Consider the following 22,636-nt stretch of genomic DNA (forward strand, 5'->3'; position numbering starts at 1 on the left):
TTCTACGCGACATTGTACAAGAACACTAAGTAAATAAATGAATAGAAATACTACGACAATACACACATCGCCATCTAGCCCCTAAGTAGCTTGCGTTATGGGTACCTAATAAGATATGATGAATATTTTTTTGAATAATACATAAATACTTATAATATACACATAAACACCCAGTCATGTTCATCAAACAAACATGTTCCAGTTGTTGGAATCGAACCCACGGCCATGGACTCAGATAGCCGGGTCGCTGACCACTGCGCAAATCGTTTGAAGTCACGTCATTGGTAACCCAGCCACCGTCTAAGCCTCCCACCAGACCAGACCGGAGAAAGATCAGAAAATATAAATTCTCAAATCGAACCTGCAACTTGAAACCAGAGCGCTAACCGTTGCGCCAGGGAGGTCGCCATTTATTTTTATACGTATACGGGTTTAATAATAAAAATAATAAAATATTACCGTGTGTTATGTGTATGTAACTTGAGTTTATATTAAGTACAGCTAATAGTATTTATCTGTCTATCTGTTAATATTTCACATTCCAATCTCCTCTATTAGGCCAAGCTGCAGAAAATCTAATCTTGCATATCGTCACGCACCACTTGTGAGCCAACAGATCAAAGACCCATCATTTTTATTCTACAAGCTACACGCCTAAGAACTGCGACAGTGGGTATCAGATATAGTTGTGCGCCGCCCGATTTGACCTGCTTACAGGTCGTTTACAGGTTGTAAAGTAATGATATATTTATAAGCTTAAATAAAATCCTTTTAAATAAATCAGTTTTCCAACGCAGAAATATTTTTTTCCAATCGGGCTGGTAGCTCCTGAGATAAACGGGTCAAATATACATATTCTTTAGCACTCTAAAATTTATAAACATGTAAATATATTATGAACGTATCCATTTATACAACATACCGTTTTTTTTACAAGTTTTTTTTTAAACCAAACTCTCTTAATATTTTTAATTCGTTTACTGACTACTAGAAAGTACTACTGGAGAGTATGCTGTTTACTAAAACTAATAAACCATTGCACTGATAGTGATAGTTCGTCAATTGTCAGATGAGTTTTTCTCGTTGAGGAGTTCTACAGACTTGGTCTAATACTTATTAGATTATTACCAGACTTGAATAATCCTAACATACCCCACGTTGAATAATACCAACATATTATCCCATGTTGAATAATACCAACATATTATCCCATGTTGAATAATACCAACATACAGCATGTTAGTATTATTCAAGTTTCTTTAAGAATACAAGGAACCGTAAATTCGGATGGAAATAAACGGTATCGATCAAAACATACATAAAAACGGGCATAACTGAGAATCATTCTTTAAATTGCTTTGGGGATAATTACGTTCGTAAACCCTGAAGTAATAAAAAATGCCTTACATAAAATAGGTTATTTATGAAAGTAAAATTCTATCCAGATTATCCGAGCACCTTCAGACGATTTGATTACTAAGACCCAGTGGTCCGATACTTTGAAAAGCGGCCGTTGCATTTTAAAAGCATCACTAAATATCAAACCAAGGGACGCGTCTTTACTTCTTGCTTAATTAATGCTCGGTGGAGTGAACTCTACGAAATGCTCACACCGTTGCATGGAGATATGATATCTCTATTTCGTTTTCACCTTATGCAATGTTATACACGAGAGAGTGGGACGGAATGATAAATAAACGATAATCAAGTTCGATTGGGAATGCGCTATGCGATTGATTATTCGTAAGCCTTTAAGATTAGATATCTACCAACGATGGTCGAGACAGTCACGTTATAATACGAGTTATAGCGTTAAAACGTCGAAGAGTGTTACGTAATAAAATACGTAACGGAAAAACCGTACTTACATTTTTATACCGAACTGTGTGTATGTGAGAATTAATTGTGACGTTGGATCGTTTATAACACTATTATAAGAAATGCGAATGTGTATGTATGATAAAAAAAAAGCTTGGGTATGAATTGCTTTTACTTCATAGCACAACATTAACTAGAATGTGAGATGGTGATAACAAAAAAAGCAGGCCCGTCGTACTGTCAGTCACTAAAAAATTTTAACTGCTAAACCACAGTATTAAGAACATACATATTCTTTATTCAGCCATTATTGTATGTAGTGTCCAAAATTGTGTGCGCATTGGATAGGAGCTCGACTTCACTTTCGGGGGGCCAAGTTCGAGTCCCAGCACACACCTCTAACTTCCGTAAGTTATGTGCGTTTTAAGTAACTAAAATATCACTTGATTCAACGGTGAAGGAAAACAACGTGACCTGCATGCCTGAGAGTTGTACATAATGTTCTCAAAGGTGTGTGGAGTCAAACAATCAACACGGGGCTAGCGTGGTGGACTACGGCCTTAAACCCTTCTCTTTTTGGAAGGAGACCCGTGCTCTGTAGTGTGCCGGTAATTTATGTGATGAGGATGATAAACTGCTAAATGGTATATAGTGCCTAACGAAACAACTCTGTAAGTAAGTAAGTGTAAGTAAAGTGGTTTTTGACGCTTCAAATTCATGTACCCGTCAGTCGTGTACACGGTTTCTGTACGTTCTTAATTCTGTGGTTGCACTTTGAAACTAGGCCTGAGACATAAAACAAACAGCATTTAGTAGAGCAAATCGTATCGTTGGTAAACAAATAATAGGTATGCCTGCCTACCGATAACCTAGATACCGAATCGATAGGTTAACGTTTACGTAGGAACATGCCAGTTTAATAGATTTTGAAAGACCGTATTCCATGTATTATGGTCTAGATCAATAACAATATGTTTAATAGGTCTGTAATGTCAGTCACTAAAAAGTGTTATTTTATATTTTATTTTATTCCACTACATAAGTGCTGATGCAGTCTAATACATCGTACCGGAACGCTAAATCGCTTGGCAGCACGTCTTTGTCGGTAGGGTGAGTAAGTTAGTATTAGGCACGGCCGAAGCCTTCCACCAGAAAACAATTTTGGTCTTTAGTCGATTTAAAAAAATATCCATATGTAATATTACGAGGTATGTAAAATTGTTAAATATAAGCTTCAAGTTAAATTATAGTCACAATGATGTGAATAAATAACGTCACCAAAATACTTATTCGGATGGTAAACCCCTTCAAAGTTAAAAAAACAATCAGACCATCATCATCGGTTCAGATTTGATGGAAAAATGTATATATATATATAATTAACCCTCCTCAAGAAATCGGTCGATAAAACGTTCGTAAATTATTTTAAATTGTACACGGTTGACGCACAATTTAAACGTCCGGTTGGTTGGTCCTTGCGAATCAGCGCCGAAGTTATTTAGCAAAGCGATGACGTAACGCGCATGCGATATCGCGCTCGCAGACACATAATAGGTGCCCAGTAACATTCCGACCTCTTTACTAATCAGTATTTGATGATACAACAACTATTATAGAATACAGGAATAAAAAAAATAAAAAAACTGGTTTGTAATCAACAGCTATTCTTACTTCCTTTACTTAACACACCTTATAAAATCTCTAGTTAACTAGTACCTAGTGTGTTTTTTTTTTTGTTTCTAACATAAATAATAAACAGTTATTTAACGCGGCTGTATACGTCAGGACTAACGGTATACGCGAAGCGCGGAGAGAAAGCGTATAGGATTCCATTCAAGTGAAAGCCAGTCAGTGTGCGAGTCGCCTCGTATCGCAGTTATAACCTTAAAAGTTAAAAATGTTCGTGATATCATCCGTTGCGATAACAATAACTGTAGCCACGGCTATATACTGGTACGTAAATAGACATAAACCTGTCAAGCACCTACTGAGCGAAGCAAGATACTTCCTAGATATGCAAGGAGCTGGTGCAGGCGGACTAATCGACGATTGGATCAGCGTACGGTGGAACAAAATAGAGTTGCCAGACGCGAAAAATAAAATTGCCGTAATAACTGGAGGCGCTAGAGGTATTGGCACCGAAGTTGTAAGAGGCCTTCTAAAGTCAAACGTGACTGTTATAATGGGAGTAAGAAACCCGGATTCAGTGAAATCAATGGCCAAATCAATGGAAAATGGTGACAAAATACACGCATATAAACTAGACTTGCAATCCCTGAAATCTGTTAAAGATTTTGCTGATAATGTACTGGAGAGGTTTCCAGAAATAGATCTATTGGTAAACAATGCAGGAATAATGTTTGGTGATTACAAACTCACGGAAGATGGGTTTGAAACACAGTTAGCCGTCAACCACTTGAGTCACTTTTATCTAACGCATTTATTGTTGCCAGCATTAAAAAAGGGTGGTAAAGTTGATCCAGCAAGGGTTGTGAGTGTATCGTCTTGCGGCCATTATCCTGGGAAGATATATTTTGATGATATTAATATGAAGGAGCACTACAATACCACCGCTGCATATGCACAATCTAAATTGGCACAGGTAATATTAAACAAGTACATATTATAACAAGAGAAACTGCTTGTGTATATTTGACTATATCCTAAACTAGCTGAAAGTTCTGCTTAAGATAAATTGTATGAGTAAGTCACTTATCAGTGCAAGCAATATTCAAAAAGTAAAATTGGTAGTGCCAACAGACTATTTCAGGGTCACGCTTCAATGGATTTAATTTACTATAACATTATAATGTTTCAATACTCTAAATCCATTGATACTTGTGAGGTGTGAAATCTCATACTAAGGGTTCTAGTGGACCTATTTTTTTCAGTTCAGCGATTCTTGCAGGACCTACGCATACACACTAAAAACAAGAATCAAAAGTTTCATAATGGTGCACCTTATCAAACTATTGATTATATTATGTTCTTATCAATAATTTATAAAAATAAATAATTGTCAAAGCCCTGCAACCTGCATTGGAACTGTGAGTGCTATCCCTGCACCAGGCAGTTTCTGCACTGACTTGGGTGTTGTTTGTTGAACTGAATTGGGTGTTGAACAGTTATGTAATAATAAATTATGGTTGTTCCTCTGATTGTGCAGATATTAGGTGACAAATAAGCAGCAAGTGACCCGTTTGCTCATTTGAGCATTATTTACATTTAAAAAAAACTATTTATTGTTTCAGATAATGACAGCAAGGTACCTCAACAGGCTCTTTCAACAAAACAACTATCCAGTGAAATGTTACTCTGTCCATCCAGGCATTGTTGATACAGATCTATTTGAAAAATCCAACTTTGCAAAATTCCCTTTTATAAAGAAACTTCTTTTTAAAACACCTGAAAAAGGAGCAGTTACAGTGCTATACGCCTGCTTTAACAATGAGATATTAAAGCAAGGAGGGCTGTACATTGCAAATTGTAAAGCAGGTTTCAGTAATAGATTTTCAAAAAATGAAAAACATCAAGAAAAGTTGTTCAAGTTATCCTGTGAATTGGTCGGGATTGATGCAGAGAAATTTGGGATGTGCTAGGGTCACAATGTTAAGCGGTGAAATAGAAATTTTGCATGACAAGAATTAAATCCAAGACTGTGTTCTAAATTATTGGGTGTTCATTTTGCTCTTTCCTTGATGGATGGGTTTTTCACCAAATATCTACTGTCAGCACCAATAATGCAATTTTAAGCTCAAATAATTAACTTATTTTATATTTTTGCATCAAATTATATTACTTATTTTTATAAATGTGTATTTTTTAAAGTTTAAATTTCATTTATTAAATAATGATTATACACTTGTAAATTTTGTTTCTGTTTTTAGGTTTTAATTATAATTTTTTTACTACATCTATCTGAACATTGAACCTTAACCATTTTGTATTTTCAAGGTACATTTAATATAAATTATTTTTAGAAAAGTTTAAAAATAGTTATTCATAAAGTTTTTTTTTTTTTTTTTTGGAAGATATCATAATAAAAAGTTATTAAAAAAGTTTTTGGTAATATTTAATTTACTCATCTCACAGTTTAGCTTAATTCTCTGGTATGTTCAAACACAAGTTTTAAAGGCTTGGCAAAACTGTGTAGTAAAGTGTACAAAACATAGAGCAATATTTTTAAAATCGATTTTAGATTACAAACTATGGATAGAAGATACTAAGGTGAAGATGAGATATTTATCTCAAAAATCAACTAACCTGCTAAAAAATCCCGACAGTCCTTTCTTCTTCAACTTTCCATGTTCTTGAACACCTACTTCCGGAAGGTCATCCTTTGACTCACTAGACCCCAAAGAACACTCGGACAAACTTGACACGGTACTGGAAAATGATCCACCATCTTTGCCACGGTGGTGTCCACTCACACTGCCCCATTGAAGAGTACTCTTTGGTGAATCACTAGTATCACTTTTCTCACAAGTTGATATAGAAAAGTTACCTTCATCACTGAAACTACTCTTCTTGGACAGCTTGTCGATATCATCTTCAGTAGCTTTTTCGACCTTAGGGCTCACAAAATGCAACTGTTTTGTAATAGGATTATAAGCAAGCTGTATGTTGTCTAAGGCTTCGCTCAGGCGCATCCCGCCTTTTTGGCACGGAGACGACATAGCAAAGTTCAATTTCAAATAACGAACTGCGTTCACAAACCACTTCCATTTTCCAAGTAAACGCACACAATTTTCACGTTAATTTGATTAATGCCTTCGTTTAACATAATGATAATGATTCGCAAACGTTTAACTCTACAACTCGTTAACTTAATTTGATATTTACTATGTCCATAAGTATCACAAACGAAAACAATCCGTGTAAATAACTCATCACAAATCAAAGAATTTTTTTTGGATTGCAGTCACACAAAAGACGAATTACTAATTTGTTTACACTACTATCCTATTAAAATTAAAGTTTTCAAACTAATAATAGGAATAAGATCTAACACTATGTTTTTGTTACACAAAATTTTACGGAACTAAAAACATAAAGCAAAGCAACACACCCACTACGTTTTCCTTTCTACTGTAAATAAATTGACATTTCTTTTACATTTTGTTTGCAAGAATAAATATAATGCGACCCAGTAGAAAGTCCTAAGACCTCAGTGTGGACCTTGATAATAGCATGCATCTTATTTTACCTAGCTTATACCGCTCATTGACGTTCAATTTCTGAACGAATTTAAATCTGTCAATGTCAATCTGTTGCGTTTAATTTTTGCAAAGCAAAAGTTAGGATCATTCAACGGAAACAGCCACTATTAAAAATAGACGCATATTATATTTTGTAAAATTGTAGTAAATATGATTATACCAAAAATAGTATTTTTTTTATATATATATTAAAAGATAATGGTGGCTATTTCTGCTTATATTTTGCACATGAATCTCTGCGGCATGCCTAAAAGAAGTGCTGTCCTTTTCGAGGAGATATATTGTGATGATGAAAACACTACTTAAAAATATTATTTAATTATGTATTTAGTGTTTAGTGTAGACATTGGTGTACAACAGAGACGTTTGTAAAGTAAAAAATAGTTGTTATTTAAAGGCTTTCAATTTTTTGAGGAATAGCGTATTCAATTTGGATTCAAACACATCGTTTTGTGGTCCTATTAAAACGACATAAATAAACTCAAACTGGTGCATCTCAATATTCATTTAACATATTCTTTCTAACTTTTTCTATCTCTGCGAAGTGACTCTTCTTAGCTTTCTAATTTTTAAAATGAGGAGTTGGGAACGATGTTCAAGAACCATATTCACTGGCAACTAGCTCTGAGCTCGCAAATTTTCATGCAACATCGCGGCTTATGGCGCACACTAGACACGGCAGAGTAGGGCATTTATCTTATGCGTAGTAGAGTACCAGTGATAATAAGACATAGATTCCAAAGTTTACAGATCGAGTCCAATGTATCGAATGGGACCCAGGTCAATCTTCACGTAGTGTTGGGTAAGACTATGGTCAGCACGGCTATTTGCAGAGTGCCGTAACACTTTGGCGTAAATGAGTAGACAATCGCGCGATTATGCGATATTCGGAATATTGCTAATTTTATACCTGCGCGATAGTTGCGTAAAATCGCATCTGAATCCGAAAGAGCGCCATCTATTGACAATATTGTTTCCCAGTTTTGTAAAATTTAAACTAAATGGCGATACGAGATACCATATAAATCTTAGTTAAATTCTACGCAATCAAACAACAATAAATAAACGTAAGTAAAAAATAGCAGGCGCCGGGCATTAACTTAAAAAAAAGTAACGCCGAAGTAACTATTAGCTATGTATAGAGGCAGTGGTAGTTACCTATTGACGGACTGAAAGATAATAAAATATTATTTTGTTTCACTACATGCTAGTTCTTGACTTCAATCGCAACTCGGTCAGAGGTGATGCAATCTAAGAGCTGACAGGTATGTCAGGGCTGTAGCTATAATAAATAAATAAAATAATAAAACCATTTTATTTCAGGTTGGGGACCCATATACAAAATTTAGAGGTTAACACAAAATAAATATAAAAGACAGATTTTAAAAATAAATAAATAAAGTAATTAATTAAAATCTAGAATTAAAAATTAGAATAAATTAAATTTCAATTAAAAAATAAATTAAATATCAATTAAAATTAAAATTTATGCTATAATAAACCTATACCTCCAATAGGATTCTAGGCGGCATCGTTTCCAGATAACTAAATCGTTCGGCTACACTACTTTGGTGGTAGGGTGGTAACTAACTATGGCCGAAACCTACACAATTGAACCTCCATTATATGGAACCTCTATTTATAAGACTGCAGACAAAGAAAAACAAATTGTGGGGGGTGGATCATAAAAAACGGCACGCAAAATATGAAAATAATTTATTTGGTGTCACATTCCTGTTACAAATATTCGTACAATACCGCGGTCTCGATTTTATCACAGATCGAGGCCGCGAGCCAATAACTAAACTATTACAAAAATAGTTTTATATAATTATTTACAATTAAATACAAAATACGCACAAAATTAACAGAAATATGGTATCTTCGCGCCTCGGTTAAATGAATAGAATATTCTTATCGTTGGGAAACTAGAACGTAAAAAGTGCAACGAGCGAGCGAGCCATGTTTATATGATAAGAGCGATTTTGGCTTCTGAATTTCGCACGACGTCTCGCCTCCATGATGGTTAATACCATTATTAAAGAGGTTTTAGAGGTTTGCAAGTTGATTTCAATGCTACGAAGCTTGCCTCACGAGGAACACACTATATTCAGTGGCGTGCACTTCATATATACACAAAAGCTCTGCCTACCCTAGCATTTTTGTATAACTCATAAATGCGAAGGATTTTTCCATTTTATGGAATTTTCCTTCTTTATGCACGCCGCTGACTATATTATAGTAGTCGAAGGTTAAAGATTAAATTTTTAACAAATACGTATTTTCGCAATAAAAGTGGTTACTAAATCACATTAACCAACATAAATGCAGTGAATGAAAATGGAGTGTCTTACACAAAATATTTTTTGGGTCAACTTTGTATCATCATCACGTCAACCAATGGAAGTCCACTGCTGGACACAGGTCTTTTGTAGGCAGTTCCATATATTACACTACCTGCGACTAGCTCAAAGTCATCCGTCTGCTTTGCGGGTTCCAATAATACTGCGTTTACAGGTGTGAGGTGGCCATTCCAGCACCTTAGGACCCCAACGTCCATCGATTCTCCGCGTGTACTCCGCCCATTGCAACTTCAGCATCGCGAATCGTTGGTAACTCTGGTTCTCCTGCGTATCTCCGCATTCCTGATTGGATCATGTAGAGATACTCCGAGCATAGCTCTCTCCATCGCCCGCTGAGTTGCTCAGACCTTGTATAGCTGTATTTTAATATTATACTCATCGCCCACAGCCGCCTTATGTCCCATTGCTGAGTATAGGCTAGAGTGTTTGGATACGTGGACTCACCATGTTGCTCAAATACAAGTCAGTGGGCTTTAACGACATTTTAGGGACGACAACCGGGACCGACGGCCGACGGCATTACGTGCTCTCCGAAGCACATGGGTGGAAAATACCAATTTCCGAGGTCTGGTCAGGCATTGAGAATTTCTTTGCAGAAAGACGCCAATAATTTTTTGGCCATACCCGGGAATCAAACACAGGACCATATGATCTTAATCGGAACATGCTGAACACTGAACCAACAAGGTAATATATTAAGCCAATATGTAAAATATTTTAGTACCAAGTGATTAAAGCAAAACACGTTTTGCTATTTTGGTTCTGTCCGAACTATACACTCTAAAGGGTCTGGAGTTCAAGGAACTACCGAGTAATAAGAAACTGCATCGTCACATACCATCAGGTGAAACAGCAGTCAATCTCTTACTTGGAATTTAAACAATAGTATTAATAAATATTAGAAACTAATAGAATAACACTGTTTCAACTGTTCTTCACATTTGATTCTGTGTTAAGTAGTTCGGGAAACAGTTCCATTATGCATAGGTCCAGTAAGTTGTACACCAACTAGAAACAAAAACAGTTCTTATTAAAAAGGCTGTAAAGTCGTTATTATAAGCGACAGTTAAACACTTTTGCTTATACAAATTCTAGTGTCACCGCCCCTCCTCTAATATATCCGAGAACGGCCCGCAGCATCCTCTGTGCAACTACTAGCTACTGAGTACACCAGTCTATCTGTGCAGCGTGTTGATTACAGGCAAATCCTCACGTTAGGAGAGGACTTTTGTCCATTAGTGGACTGTTATAGCCTATAGTCCTCTCAGTAAAAATACATGTTGACGATGATGATTGCATTTCCATCAATGATGTACGATAAGCAGGGGCGATATGTGTACCTCCGCTACATATATGCGTACAAAAGACTTTTTGTTAAGATCAGATTCGATTTCAGTATGCAATATTGAAATTTTGAATTATTATTTTTTTGCAATTCTGTAAGCATTCCATGAGTAATCAATTTCTTCATAGTTTCTTTATTTAAATTTGTAACAAAAGAAACAATTGTCTATAAGTGACCGTAGAAGTTGTAAAAACAAAACCAGCCAAGTGCGAGGCGGTCATGTCATTATCAATAAAAACTCAAATATTTATATTATTCAGTTATTTTAAAATTTTAAATAGTTTGTTATAGCGGCTACTGGAATACATAATCTGTGAACTGTCTGACTACCACGGTTCATAAGATACAGCCTGGTGACAGACAGACATACAGAAGAGTCTTAGTGATAGGGTCCCGTTTTACCCTTTGGGTACGAAACCCGAAAAACCCCATACCTGTTTATTGAGCTGAGGGTTTTGTACGAGCTCGAAGGCTTTGAGTGTGGCGGCGGGCAGACCCGGGCCCAGCGCTAGCGAGGCCGCCGGTGGTATCGCCCTCAATAGCTGGTACCGCGCTAACTGACGCAGCTGGTCGGGGTCCGTTCGGGGGGACGACTTCTTGCCGAAGAGAATACCTGTAAGGGATGCTTTAGTTGAATGATAAAAAAAGGCTTGGGTATGAATTGCTCTAACCTCAAAGCTAAATATAGTTCAACGGGTACATACATACACGATAATATTTTGGATTTGTCGATATCGTAATATAGTAATACCCAGTTGCATGGATCGTGGTCACGACTCCCGTCCAAATCCAAAATATTATCGTACCCGTTGAACTATATTTAAGAAATGTTGATTAACCATGAAAATCTTAGTTTAAAATCTTTAATTACTAAAATCTTTAATTACTAAAATACTTTTAACAAAGTGCCGGGACTTTAATGTTATACCGACTTGTGTGAGAATCGCGCCGCGTAAAGATATTCCTAATTAAAATTAATTTCTTTAATTTAATTTGCTCTGCAAATTTTACGTATGGCGAGTGTCCAGTTGTTACGGTAACTAATTCGGGTTTCAACTGGGTCGAAATATCGACAAATCCAATGAAAGTGTACACTGTCAAACCTTATAGCTAACTTCAGGGTGTCGGGTTTTTGTGACGGTGTGAGCGCGCATCGTAAAAAGTGAGCTGGCAGACGATCTATTCCTCGACCCGAATCCGATTCATTGATTAAGCGAGCGGGTTACACACACGTATTTTGTTTATCGGGATACACCCACACTTTCTATCAAAGTTAGAAGGTAAGTGAAATTTTTTTCGCGGCTAAAAGCTAGTTGTATTAATATTGCTAAATTTTATTTATATACAACGCACACATCGCCATCTAGCCCCAAAGTAAGCGTAGCTTGTGTTATGGGTACTGAGTTGACTGATGAACATTTTTATGAATGATATACATAAATACTTATAGTATACATATAAACACCCAGACACTGAAAAATATTCATGCTCATCACAAAAACATTTTCCAGTTGTGGGAATCGAACCCACGGCCTTGGACTCAGAAAGCAGGGTCGCTGCAAACTGCGCCAATCGGCAGTCCATATGAATGTAGTTCTCACCGTGGCCCAGTCGTATCAAATGAGCCAGCCGCCTCTCACTGAGCAGTGAGTACAGACACTGGTTCAGAAGCACGTTGAACACGTTGTCCGCCAAATGCCGAGACATGCCGACGAAGTTGCCGACAATGCCAGTCACGAAGCTCCGGCCTTTTATCACTTTTGACACTTGGAATAAAAAAAAAATCGTCAAAACTTAATATTTATAATAACAAAGTAACGCCCGCTTCTATCCAGTATTTATTTTATTTTATTTATTAGATTTACTTACAAACACTTACACTACAACAGTTTTTTTAAATTTTAACTATTCTATTAAGGTGTGATGACCCAGATGACGACCACGACCAGTCTGTCAAGACTGAAACGACTAAGAAGAATTAAGGTGTAATGTATTATTAGATACGAACATTAATTAAGGAATTTTCATATTTTATCTTTAGCAAAATATTATCTATACTTATGTTATAAACATCTCTTAAAATTAATTCATCCCATTGTAATTTTTGCTGTATTCAAATTAATTTTTTTTTATTATGTTTGAATTTCAAAAATCCATTTGTAATGGAATTGTTATTTTAGTAATAAAGTATCTCTGCGGAAAATGCATGTTGTGTTTACTTTTAAATGATTTTACATACACTGCATGCTCGAAAATTTTATATATATATATTACAAATCTTATGTCAAAATCGCTAGAAAACTTTAAAAAAATAAATAAATATTGTAATAATACGTTAAAGCATAAAAACGCCGCGCGAAAAAACAGTAGGTTATTGGTATAAAAATCAAAATTTAAAGAAAGAATAATTGCAATATACAAAATGTTTATTATTACTACAATAAATTATGCTTTCAATAATACTTAGTTTATTTGTATTTACCAGGTGATGGATGTTATTAGGTACTCTGGCTGTTTTAATGTTACCAAGCTAACTGTTTCAGAATCTTTTATAGAGGATTCATATTATGGTTGTAGATAAAGTCTTATAACTTTATAATTAGGTATTGAAACACTCATTTACACTATTATTCCGCAAAGTGTTTTAATACAATAGTTATTTATGCAACAGTGGCATAAATAACTATTATATGCCTAGTGTTGCTATTATATACATTTATTAATGACATTATTATATATTAAATAGTGATATATACTTACGCAAATACATGAAGCACTGCGAAAATCCTACAACGGCGTCCTGATAATGCACGTCGCGTTTTGTCACCACGGGATCGACGTCGAAGTTGTTTTGGAAAACACTAGTGTGGATATTGCGCACATTGTTCGGACGTCTTGTGAGTTTCTGCTCGAGTTCTTCTACATCCACTTCATGGGCCTCTTCTATGTCGCGTGCAGTGCCTTGTTTTCTGTCGACGAAATAATAGGAATAAAAAATAACAAATTGTCTCATATTTGTTAGTGTTTTTAAATAATATTTTAACACTACATACTTAACTTAAAAAAAAAACGTGTAACTTCTATCGCGTTTTTACAGGACAAAAATCTTTTCAAAAAATTATTCTGCGTTTGTAGAAAAAACTACTCTAACACTGGAAAAAGGTATTTAATACATTGAAAGATTTATTATAACGCATTATCTAGTTATCTCATAATCGGAAAACCAAGTTTCATCATTAAAATTTGAGATTTTTGTTTGTACAATTGAGTCAATTAAATCACCGGCATGAGCCCGCAGACTGACAAAGTGTACAATGTCAACAAACAAAATTGTTGACTATAGCTAACTTCAGGGTGTCGGTTTATCGTGACGGTGTGCGCGCGCATCGTAATTTACTCTCATCATTTTTCCTTAACGCGCAAAAAGAAGTATGACTTAAAAAAAAATATCAATTGCTTCAAAGGTGAAGGTAAACATCGTGAGGAAACCTGCATGCCTGAGTGTTCTCAAAGGTGTGTGGAGTCCACCAATCCGCACTACGTGGTGGACCATGGCCTTAACCCCATCTCATTGTGGGAGAAGACCCGTGCCCTTTGGTGGGCCGCTAATGGGTTGATATGATGATGATGATGATGATAATGAGGACCAAACTCATGTAAACCAAAAAGATTGTAAATATACAGAGAAACACTTCTCAGAGCATGCTAGGACGTCGTACGACCAACAAAGTGACGCCCTGAGTCTGTAAATCTGAGAAGCAGGGTATAAACCTCAAGTGGCAGTTATGAAAAAAAATTCAAAATTCATTTATGCCAAGTAGGCTCAGTTTAAAAGCACTTTTGCAACGTCAAGTCAGTCTGTTTGTAGTGACTCTACCATCGGTTCGGAAGGCAGATTCCATCGAGAAGAGCCGGCCGGAAACTCAACCGATTTTTTTTTAAATTTCACTTTGGTGGTAAGTGATGATGGAGTCTAAGATGGTAGCGGGCTAACCTGTTAGGGTGTTTATTGTTTATTGTTATTAGGTACACAAAACAGGTAATAACTAAAAGTAGATCTAAATATAAGTAATAACAAGTATTGTTCTAAGCTACAACCCAAAGTATGTGTACACAACTTGGAATTGAATTAAACAAAAAGTAAAGATAAAATTAAAGTTGAAACAAAAAAGAAACACTTAAAAAAATAATATATATATATGATTATGTGGAATAGTGCTTAATAATTTGATTTTTAAAAATATTTATCCTTTCTTTAAAAATGTCAATATTACGATTACTTGATACTAAATCATTATAAAGGCGGCACACGGCGGTGTAATCATATCTCTAGGTTTCTACGCGACATCGCACCGGAACACTAAATCGCTTAGCGGCACGTCTTTGTCGGTAGGGTGGTAACTAGCCACGGCCAAAGCCTCCCACCAGACCAGACTGAATTCATGGAATACATGGTAGAGTCACTACACATAGACAGAATTGACGTTTAAAAAGTGCTTATATTAGGCCTACTTGAAATAAATGAATTTTGGTGTGTCTGTCTGTGTGTAGTGACTCTACCACCGGTTCGAAAGGCAGATTCTACCGAGAAGAAGCCGGCAAGAAACTCAGCAGTTGCTCTTTTCCAATATCAACTATTTACATTTTACATTTTAAAATTATTTTTTCTATCTGGTGAAAGCGGAGCCGGATGCTTCCAAGCAACCTTGTCATTAAAAAAATCATCAATTGTATAATAGAATAGGATATTTAGAATATGTACTCACAGAGCCTGATATCGCTCCTTATCGGAAGAGATGAGGAAGTTCCTCAGGAAACTTTCCAAATGCTGTCCCTTCTCTTTCCTTAGCTTGTGAGCCACCGACTGGTAGATATTGCCCAGGTCCGACGCTGATGCGCTCAATGTTGAAGCTTGGACTAACTGCGGAAAGGAAAACATACAGAAAATATTGAATGAATGAATGGAGGAATGATGTTTTCATTCCTTCATTCATTCATTTAATATTTTATTGAATTTATATTACAGAAAATTGTAAATAAAACTTTTATTTTTATATACAATTCGCCAAATTCCCCGCCGCCAAATTGTAACCAAAGTTAACAATTTGGCGGCCTTATCGCTTCATAGCAATCTCTTCCAGGCAACCTGACAAAGGTCATATGGTGAAAAACACAGCTAAAGAAGAGAGGTAGATCGTGCATATAACTATACATACATATTTGCATATATACCTATATAAACATAAATTATATATTTGTAATATGTATGCATATATATTATATATAATCACAACTTAAACACAATCTATATATATAAAAGAGAAAGTGTGTGGGTATGTTCCGTATAGGCTCCGAAACGGCTGGACCGATTTCAATGAAACTTTCAGGGAATCTCCGGATTGACCTGCCGAGTAATCCTGTAAAGTTTGGTGACGATCGGAGCACTCCTATTTTTGAACTGTCTAACTGTCTAATACAGCTTTTATTTACTATAATGATATTCTATTGTTGGGTGTACATGGGTGTAGATAATGATCTTCACCCGCTCGAGAAAAGAATAGAAGAGAATGAAAACGGAGAGAAATAAATAATTTTATATATAATGAGACTTAAATTAAAAACTTAATGATGTAAGTTTATTGTTTAAATAAAATAAAGCAAAATCTAGCCCGGCGAAGCGGGCTGGGTACGCTAGTATTATATAAAGATACTGTTAAATAATATATACATATACAATAGATATCAATAATATATAAATATATACAATATTGTCAAACCTCAAACTATTGAGGGTAGAGGTAAGGAGAGTCATCTGTGTATATGAAAAAGTGTCGTCAAAATGTATTAAATTAGGATGGCGCCACATTTGCATCGGGGTAACTCTTAAAAGAAGCGCCAAATATAAATATTGTTAGAGTAGGCTTGAAAAATAAACAAGGAAGTATGGAGATACAAGGAAGTAAGGTTATATTTACCACAATATTTTGTACAACGTAAGTTGTTGAAATTCTCAATAATTAACTACTTTAGTCGATAATGACATTAAATTTTTTAACTCGGCATACTTCAATTCATCTACGATTGCTACATTCATACCATACCCTGTGCATCCACCAGCGCCATTGTGGAGGATTTTTGAACTGTTATTTAGCGCATACACTGGACACTTTTTCAACTTTTCTCCCATATAAGATGACTCTCCTTACCTCTACCCTCGATACCTCAAACGAAACAGAAGGGAATAGGCAATTACTATGGTTCCGAAGATTCGGACAAAAAATGATCTTTCACATTGTTTTTTTTATACTATTAATTGGCGTGCTAAGCAAATGACAGTTGGAAAAATAAGGTCTCGAACCAATGCTTGTGAGTGTTAAAGGACAAAGAAGTATAGGTCGAGAACTTACCATAGAAAAGTCACCGTCTACCGTAAGGAATAAATGGAGAAGCTCGCTGGTCTGGAGTAGGTTTATCTGTATGAGCCGCTGGAGAAAGTCCTCGTATTTATACCTCAACGTCTCTAGGGGGCTGTTGTCTCTGGAAGTCAAAAACAAAAACATTTGAAACTCTTGCGTTGAGATTTCAAAGTGATAACTTAACTATGGAGGGTAGAGGTAAGGAGAGTCATCTTATATGGGAGAAAAGTTGAAAAAGTGTCCAGTTGTTGCGCTAAATAACAGTTCAAAAATCCTCCACAATGGCGCTGGTGGATGCACAGGGTATGGTATGAATGTAGCAATCGTAGATGAATTGAAGTATGCCGAGTTAAAAAATTTAATATCATTATCGATTAAAGTAGTTAATTATTGAGAATTTCAACAACTTACGTTGTACAAAATATTGTGGTAAATATAACCTTACTTCCTTGTATCTCCATACTTCCTTGTTTATTTTTCAAGCCTACTCTAACAATATTTATATTTGGCGCTTCTTTTAAGAGTTACCCTGATGCAAATGTGGCGCCATCCTAATTTAATACATTTTGACGACACTCTTTCATATACACAGATGACTCTCCTTACCTCTACCCTTCATAAACTTAACGCAGCGTTATTGCGTTTTTTAATTGACTTTAAAATGGGAAGATTATTTAGGGTTTTGCACACAGAGGGTATAAAACGGGACCATATTACTAAAAATCTGCTGTCCGTCTGTAACTAGACTGTATCTGATGAACCGTGATAGTAATAAATATTTTTTATCGTTTTTATAGATAATGGTACGGAACGCTGTATGCGCGAGTCAGACTCGCAGTTGGTCGGTTTCAATTAATATAACAAGAATTTAAGAACAATATTACTCTTTAAACATGCAGAATCGTTACGAATGGAATGGAAATTAATAAGATAAAAGAAAACTCTATAAAAATCCATCTACATACAAAAAAAGAAAAAGATTTTCGGCGGTAAGTGATGATGCAGCCTAAGATTGTAGCGGGCTAACCTTTTTTGGAGTATGGTAGTCATAATCCCCCCTAATCAGTTTCTACGTGACATCGCACCGGTACATTAAATCGCTCAGCGGCACGTCTTTGCCGGTTGGGTGGTAACTAGCCACGGCCAATGCCTCCCACCAGACCAGACTGAATTCATGGAATACATGGTAGAGTCACTACACATAGACAGAATTGACGTTTCAAAAGTGCTTATATTAGGCCTACTTGAAATAAATGAATTTTGAAGTTTGAATTTTTCGAATTTCAGAAATTATAAATTACCAAATTGCCCGTCGGGAATGGAAACCTCACAGTTTTAAACGACTTCCAAAAAAGCGGAAGAACGTTTTCGATCACCCTTTTTTTGGAAGTTTTTAAAATTGGATATCGTTCACTCACCTTCTGGAAGGCAATGGAAGGTCCGCCAGCAGCGTGTCTCCGTGAAACTCGAGAAGCTTACTCCTCAGTAAATGGAAGTCGTGCTCACTTCTCTCCAAACTGAAAAACGTGGGCGGAAATCCCTCCCTCACTTTGTGTACTGCCAGGGTGAACACCCGCACGGAACCGCGGCGTGGAGGTGGCTGCTGTAATTGTCAAAAAAAAATGGCGTTTGGAATCCTCCTAGCTTGAGGTTTGATTTAACGAACTTAGTTCCATCACCTGACAATTATGTAATCATAATGCTTTAGGAGCTAAAATTTTTCTGTAATCTTACGTTTTATATTTGACGGCCGATTGGCGCAGTGACCCAATTGGACCCGATTCTCACAACTGGAAAATGTGTCTGTGATGAACATGAATGTTTTCAATTGTGTTTATATGTATATTATTATTATTTATATGTATATTGTAAGTATTTTTGTATATTATTCATAAAATATTCATCAGTGATCTTAGTACGCATAACACAAGCTACGCTTACTTTGGGGCTAGATGACGGTGTGTGTATTGTCGTAGTATATTTATTATTATTTTTATTATATACATTTTGAAGTTATTGAGAGAGATCTCAAAGATTTCTTTCTTTCTCTTTTCATTCGCCAATTTGTTATAATATGATATACAATTGTCTTTGAATGAATTAGTAATTTTATGTAGTGAACAATGAGTTTATTTTTGCTTCTAAAGCTCCATGATATATCCATTATGTACTGAAATGTCAAGCCTGCACGGATTTAATATAACCGCCATAAAATAACCGCAATACTTATAATATACAGATAAAAACCCAGACACTGAAAATCATTCATGTTCTTTACCCAAGGACTTAACTTTCCAGTTTTGGGAATCGAACCCACGGCCCTGGACTCATATAGCATGACCGCTGCCCACTGCGCCAGTCGGCCGTCAAATGTAATTTAAATTTAAATTTAAAGGTTTAAACCTAATAGAGGAATAAAAAAAAAACTCACCAATCTCGTTTCCACATTCGTCAAAACAACTTTGTAAGTGCTCAGGTTCTGATCCATCGAGTCATCCGAAGCCAACGAGTCCAGATACTTCAGTATGTCCACATTATCCAGACTCTCATCGTCTTCTAACTCCGCACTAATAGATTCAAGGATCTGTCCGTCTATCACTTGCGGTCTCAGAACATTCTTGAGTTTAATACCCAGCTTTAGCATGTTTAATTTTTCTTGCGGTCTATAAAGAAAATTACCCAAAACATTAAGGTTAAGTAAGGATGCCTAAAGCAGTGATAGTGTAGTGGTTACTACCTCGGCTACACTCTCTGGGGGCCCAGTTCGAATCCCAGTAACACATCTCACTTTTCTTAGTTATGTGCGTTTTATTTCAATTAAAATATAACAAAAAATTCAGGTTACCTCACTATGTTTCCTTCAGCGTTGAAGCATCAAACAAACATACAAGTGAAGCTAATATAAAGCGTGTAAAAAAACAAGAAACAGTGAGGGAACCTATATTTTTTTTTTTTGAAATTTTTATTTAACCTGACCTTTACTCGATACACAAATCTAACTATATAAAAAAGTACACACCATACATTTCCAGTTTGATGTACTGCACAAGACTAAATAATGAATAAATTTGTGGGGAAACCATAAAGAAGATGTATGTCAGGGTATGTCCTTCCAGAAAGATTTGTTTATAGAAAAGCTATTTATGCTTTTCTGCAAACGCATTTTCTTTAGTAAGAATTATTAACCTGCATTATTTAGAGTACTCAGTAATTTTTTCAAAGCCCTGTGGAGCCCACCAATCCGCACTGGGGCAACGTGGCGGATTACGGCCTTAGCCCTTCTCATTGTGGGGGAGACCCGTGCCCTGTAGTGGGCCGGTAATGGGTTGTTATGACGATGATTATGACCGATGCCTTTGCGCCATTGATGGGCGACATTTTGTGCTTTTTTTTTAATAGTTGAAGGACCAAGTATATTCCCCAGCGAGTTGTTATTGGAAATTCATCGCCTAGAAACAGCAATAAATAAACTTGAGGCGTAGGTGTTAAGCTTCATGTGTCTGTAATTACACCGGCAACCACGCCCTTCAACCGGAACACAGCATTGCAACAATGCTGCTTAGCGGCAGAAATAAGCATGGCGCCAGTACTTCCCCGGACGAACTCTGTCACAAAAAGAATAATTATTTGTTAAAAAAACGCGATTATGGTGACTTTAAAAAGCGTCATGCGCGGGAGTTTCTTCTCTATACTTTCATTTATAGTTATTGTTAAAAACTTGCGTACGATATTGATTTCATTTCAGTGACATAAAAGGACAGTCAATAAATAAATGGAAAAGAGCAACTACTGAGTTTCTTGCCGGCTCTTTCTGGTGGAATCTGCTTTCCGAACCGGTGGTAGAGTCACTACAAACATACGTACTTGACGTTTCAAAGGTGCTTATAAAGTAGGCCTACTTTAAATAAATGAATTTGATTTTAAATATCTGTGTCCTTATCCTTATGTGCGTGCGAAAGAATGGGACACAGATATTAACTGACCTTTTCTCCAACGCAGATCACGCCAAAGGGTATTTCCTGTATTTATTTATTTCATTCGACTATTGACTAATGAATTGTTAAAACTATGATTACCTTTTGGTCATTTGCTTCTGGTATCCGATAGGTATTCTGGGTCCGATGTACAATTTGTAGAACTGTAAGCAAAATATTATTGTCTTTTCAATATTTTTTATAGAACTGCAGAAATGGTTGAAATTCAGAATATTTATTCTATTTCAATTTATTTTATAATATAGCGACCACAGCCTAGTGGTAAGGACCTCGGCTTCCGTTGCGGGGGTAGAGTTCGAACCCGGATTTATGTGCGTTTTAATATAACTTGCTTCAACGGTGAAGGTAAACATCGTGAGGTAAACATCCTGCATACCTGAGAGCTTTCAATAATGTTCTCAAACGTGTGTTGAGTCCACCAATCCGTACTTGGCCAGCGTGGTGAAATACGGCCTAAACCCTGCCCATTGTCGGTGGCCTGCACTTCATACATGCACAAAAGCACTGCATACCCAAATTATTTTATATCACTCATATTGGAGGAGAATTTTGCCATTTTATGCCATGTACCTGCTTTATGCATACCCTGGTCGAAAACCCTGTGCACGCCACTGCCCATTATGCCCGTGTCCTGTAGTGGGCCGGTGATGGATTCGTGATGATGATGACTGCATATTACTCTACTCTGAACCTTGTTACCATGGTAGGTATTCACTCACCTCTTCACTGTGTAAGAACTTGGGCAACATTATTTTTTCCAAGGCCGAGTGCGACTGTCTCGCCGCCTGGTACAATGCTCGACTGGTCTGCAATCTGAAAATCCATAATATATAAACAAGCAGTTTCTCAAGACTTCATCGAGTAACATTTTTTGTCTTTTTCCCCAGAAGACAAAAGAAAACACACCTGGTATTTGTCTTTAACTGAATATGTTCCATCGACAATGGTTTAAAATTCTATGTATACTAATCTGCTACACTTTTAATTTTTTTACGACAATACACACGTCGCCATCTAACCCGTAAACCCATCTAAGTAAGCGTAGCTTGCGGTACAGGTATTGAATGACTGATGAATATTTTTATGAATAATACAAATAAACACTGAAAAACATTCATGTTCATCACACAAACAGTTTACAGAAACTAAGAATGCGCTGCCCACTGAAATCATTATTATCGCGGAGTATAGCAAATTAAGCTTAACGTTCATTATATAGAGATGCGCCCGCGCAGCGCCGTCGGCCGTCCACACGGTCAAACTAGTTGCAACCCAAGTGCGACGCGATCCGCACGCATCTGCCTACCGCAGTGTGTTACCGCGAATCTATTACCTTAAGTTGTAGTGCTTTAGGGGGGCAATGCGTTGTGAGTTATGATGTTTAGGTTTGCATTAAATGTTAAACACACTTTACGAAATTTACAATATTGTTTAGAGCCGATAATAAACACAATAACATTCGTTTTACATTGAGCGACAC

The 22,636-nt window shown here is 36.3% G+C and overlaps 3 protein-coding genes across 3 annotated transcripts in view; 1 reads left to right on the forward strand and 2 right to left on the reverse strand.

Moving 5' to 3' along the window:
• LOC120630737 (TBC1 domain family member 12-like) overlaps positions 1-6,894 on the reverse strand; it is a 73,978-nt gene extending 67,084 nt beyond the window's left edge. Inside the window, exon 1 of the mRNA XM_039900030.1 lies at positions 6,082-6,894. Coding sequence (XP_039755964.1) covers positions 6,082-6,494 — 413 coding nt within the window. The 5' untranslated portion in view covers positions 6,495-6,894. The remainder of the gene's footprint in view (positions 1-6,081) is intronic.
• Positions 1,693-5,596, forward strand: LOC120630739 (retinol dehydrogenase 12-like). Its single transcript, XM_039900033.1, has 3 exons — positions 1,693-1,950; positions 3,604-4,420; positions 5,070-5,596. Exons 2-3 carry the CDS (start codon positions 3,716-3,718, stop codon positions 5,415-5,417), a joined length of 1,053 nt encoding a protein of 350 aa, XP_039755967.1. The 5' UTR covers positions 1,693-1,950; positions 3,604-3,715; the 3' UTR covers positions 5,418-5,596.
• A 1,844-nt stretch (positions 6,895-8,738) lies between the features above and the next one.
• Positions 8,739-22,636, reverse strand: part of LOC120630389 — a 65,234-nt gene continuing 51,336 nt past the window's right edge. Inside the window, 10 exon segments of the mRNA XM_039899611.1 lie at positions 8,739-10,408; positions 11,180-11,358; positions 12,347-12,511; positions 13,506-13,714; positions 15,512-15,666; positions 17,153-17,282; positions 18,580-18,764; positions 19,593-19,824; positions 21,238-21,299; positions 21,876-21,969. Coding sequence (XP_039755545.1) covers positions 10,325-10,408; positions 11,180-11,358; positions 12,347-12,511; positions 13,506-13,714; positions 15,512-15,666; positions 17,153-17,282; positions 18,580-18,764; positions 19,593-19,824; positions 21,238-21,299; positions 21,876-21,969 — 1,495 coding nt within the window. The 3' untranslated portion in view covers positions 8,739-10,324.

The sequence above is a fragment of the Pararge aegeria genome, chromosome 16 (assembly GCF_905163445.1).
Source record: "Pararge aegeria chromosome 16, ilParAegt1.1, whole genome shotgun sequence".
NCBI lineage: Eukaryota > Metazoa > Arthropoda > Insecta > Lepidoptera > Nymphalidae > Pararge > Pararge aegeria.

Coding starts and splice junctions, on each gene's coding strand:
- LOC120630739 (XM_039900033.1), top strand. CDS start 3,716: ATGTTCGTGATATCATCCGTTGCGATAACAATAACTGTAGCCACGGCT. Junction 4,421..5,069: donor CACAATCTAAATTGGCACAG/GTAATATTAAAC, acceptor TTATTGTTTCAG/ATAATGACAGCAAGGTACCT.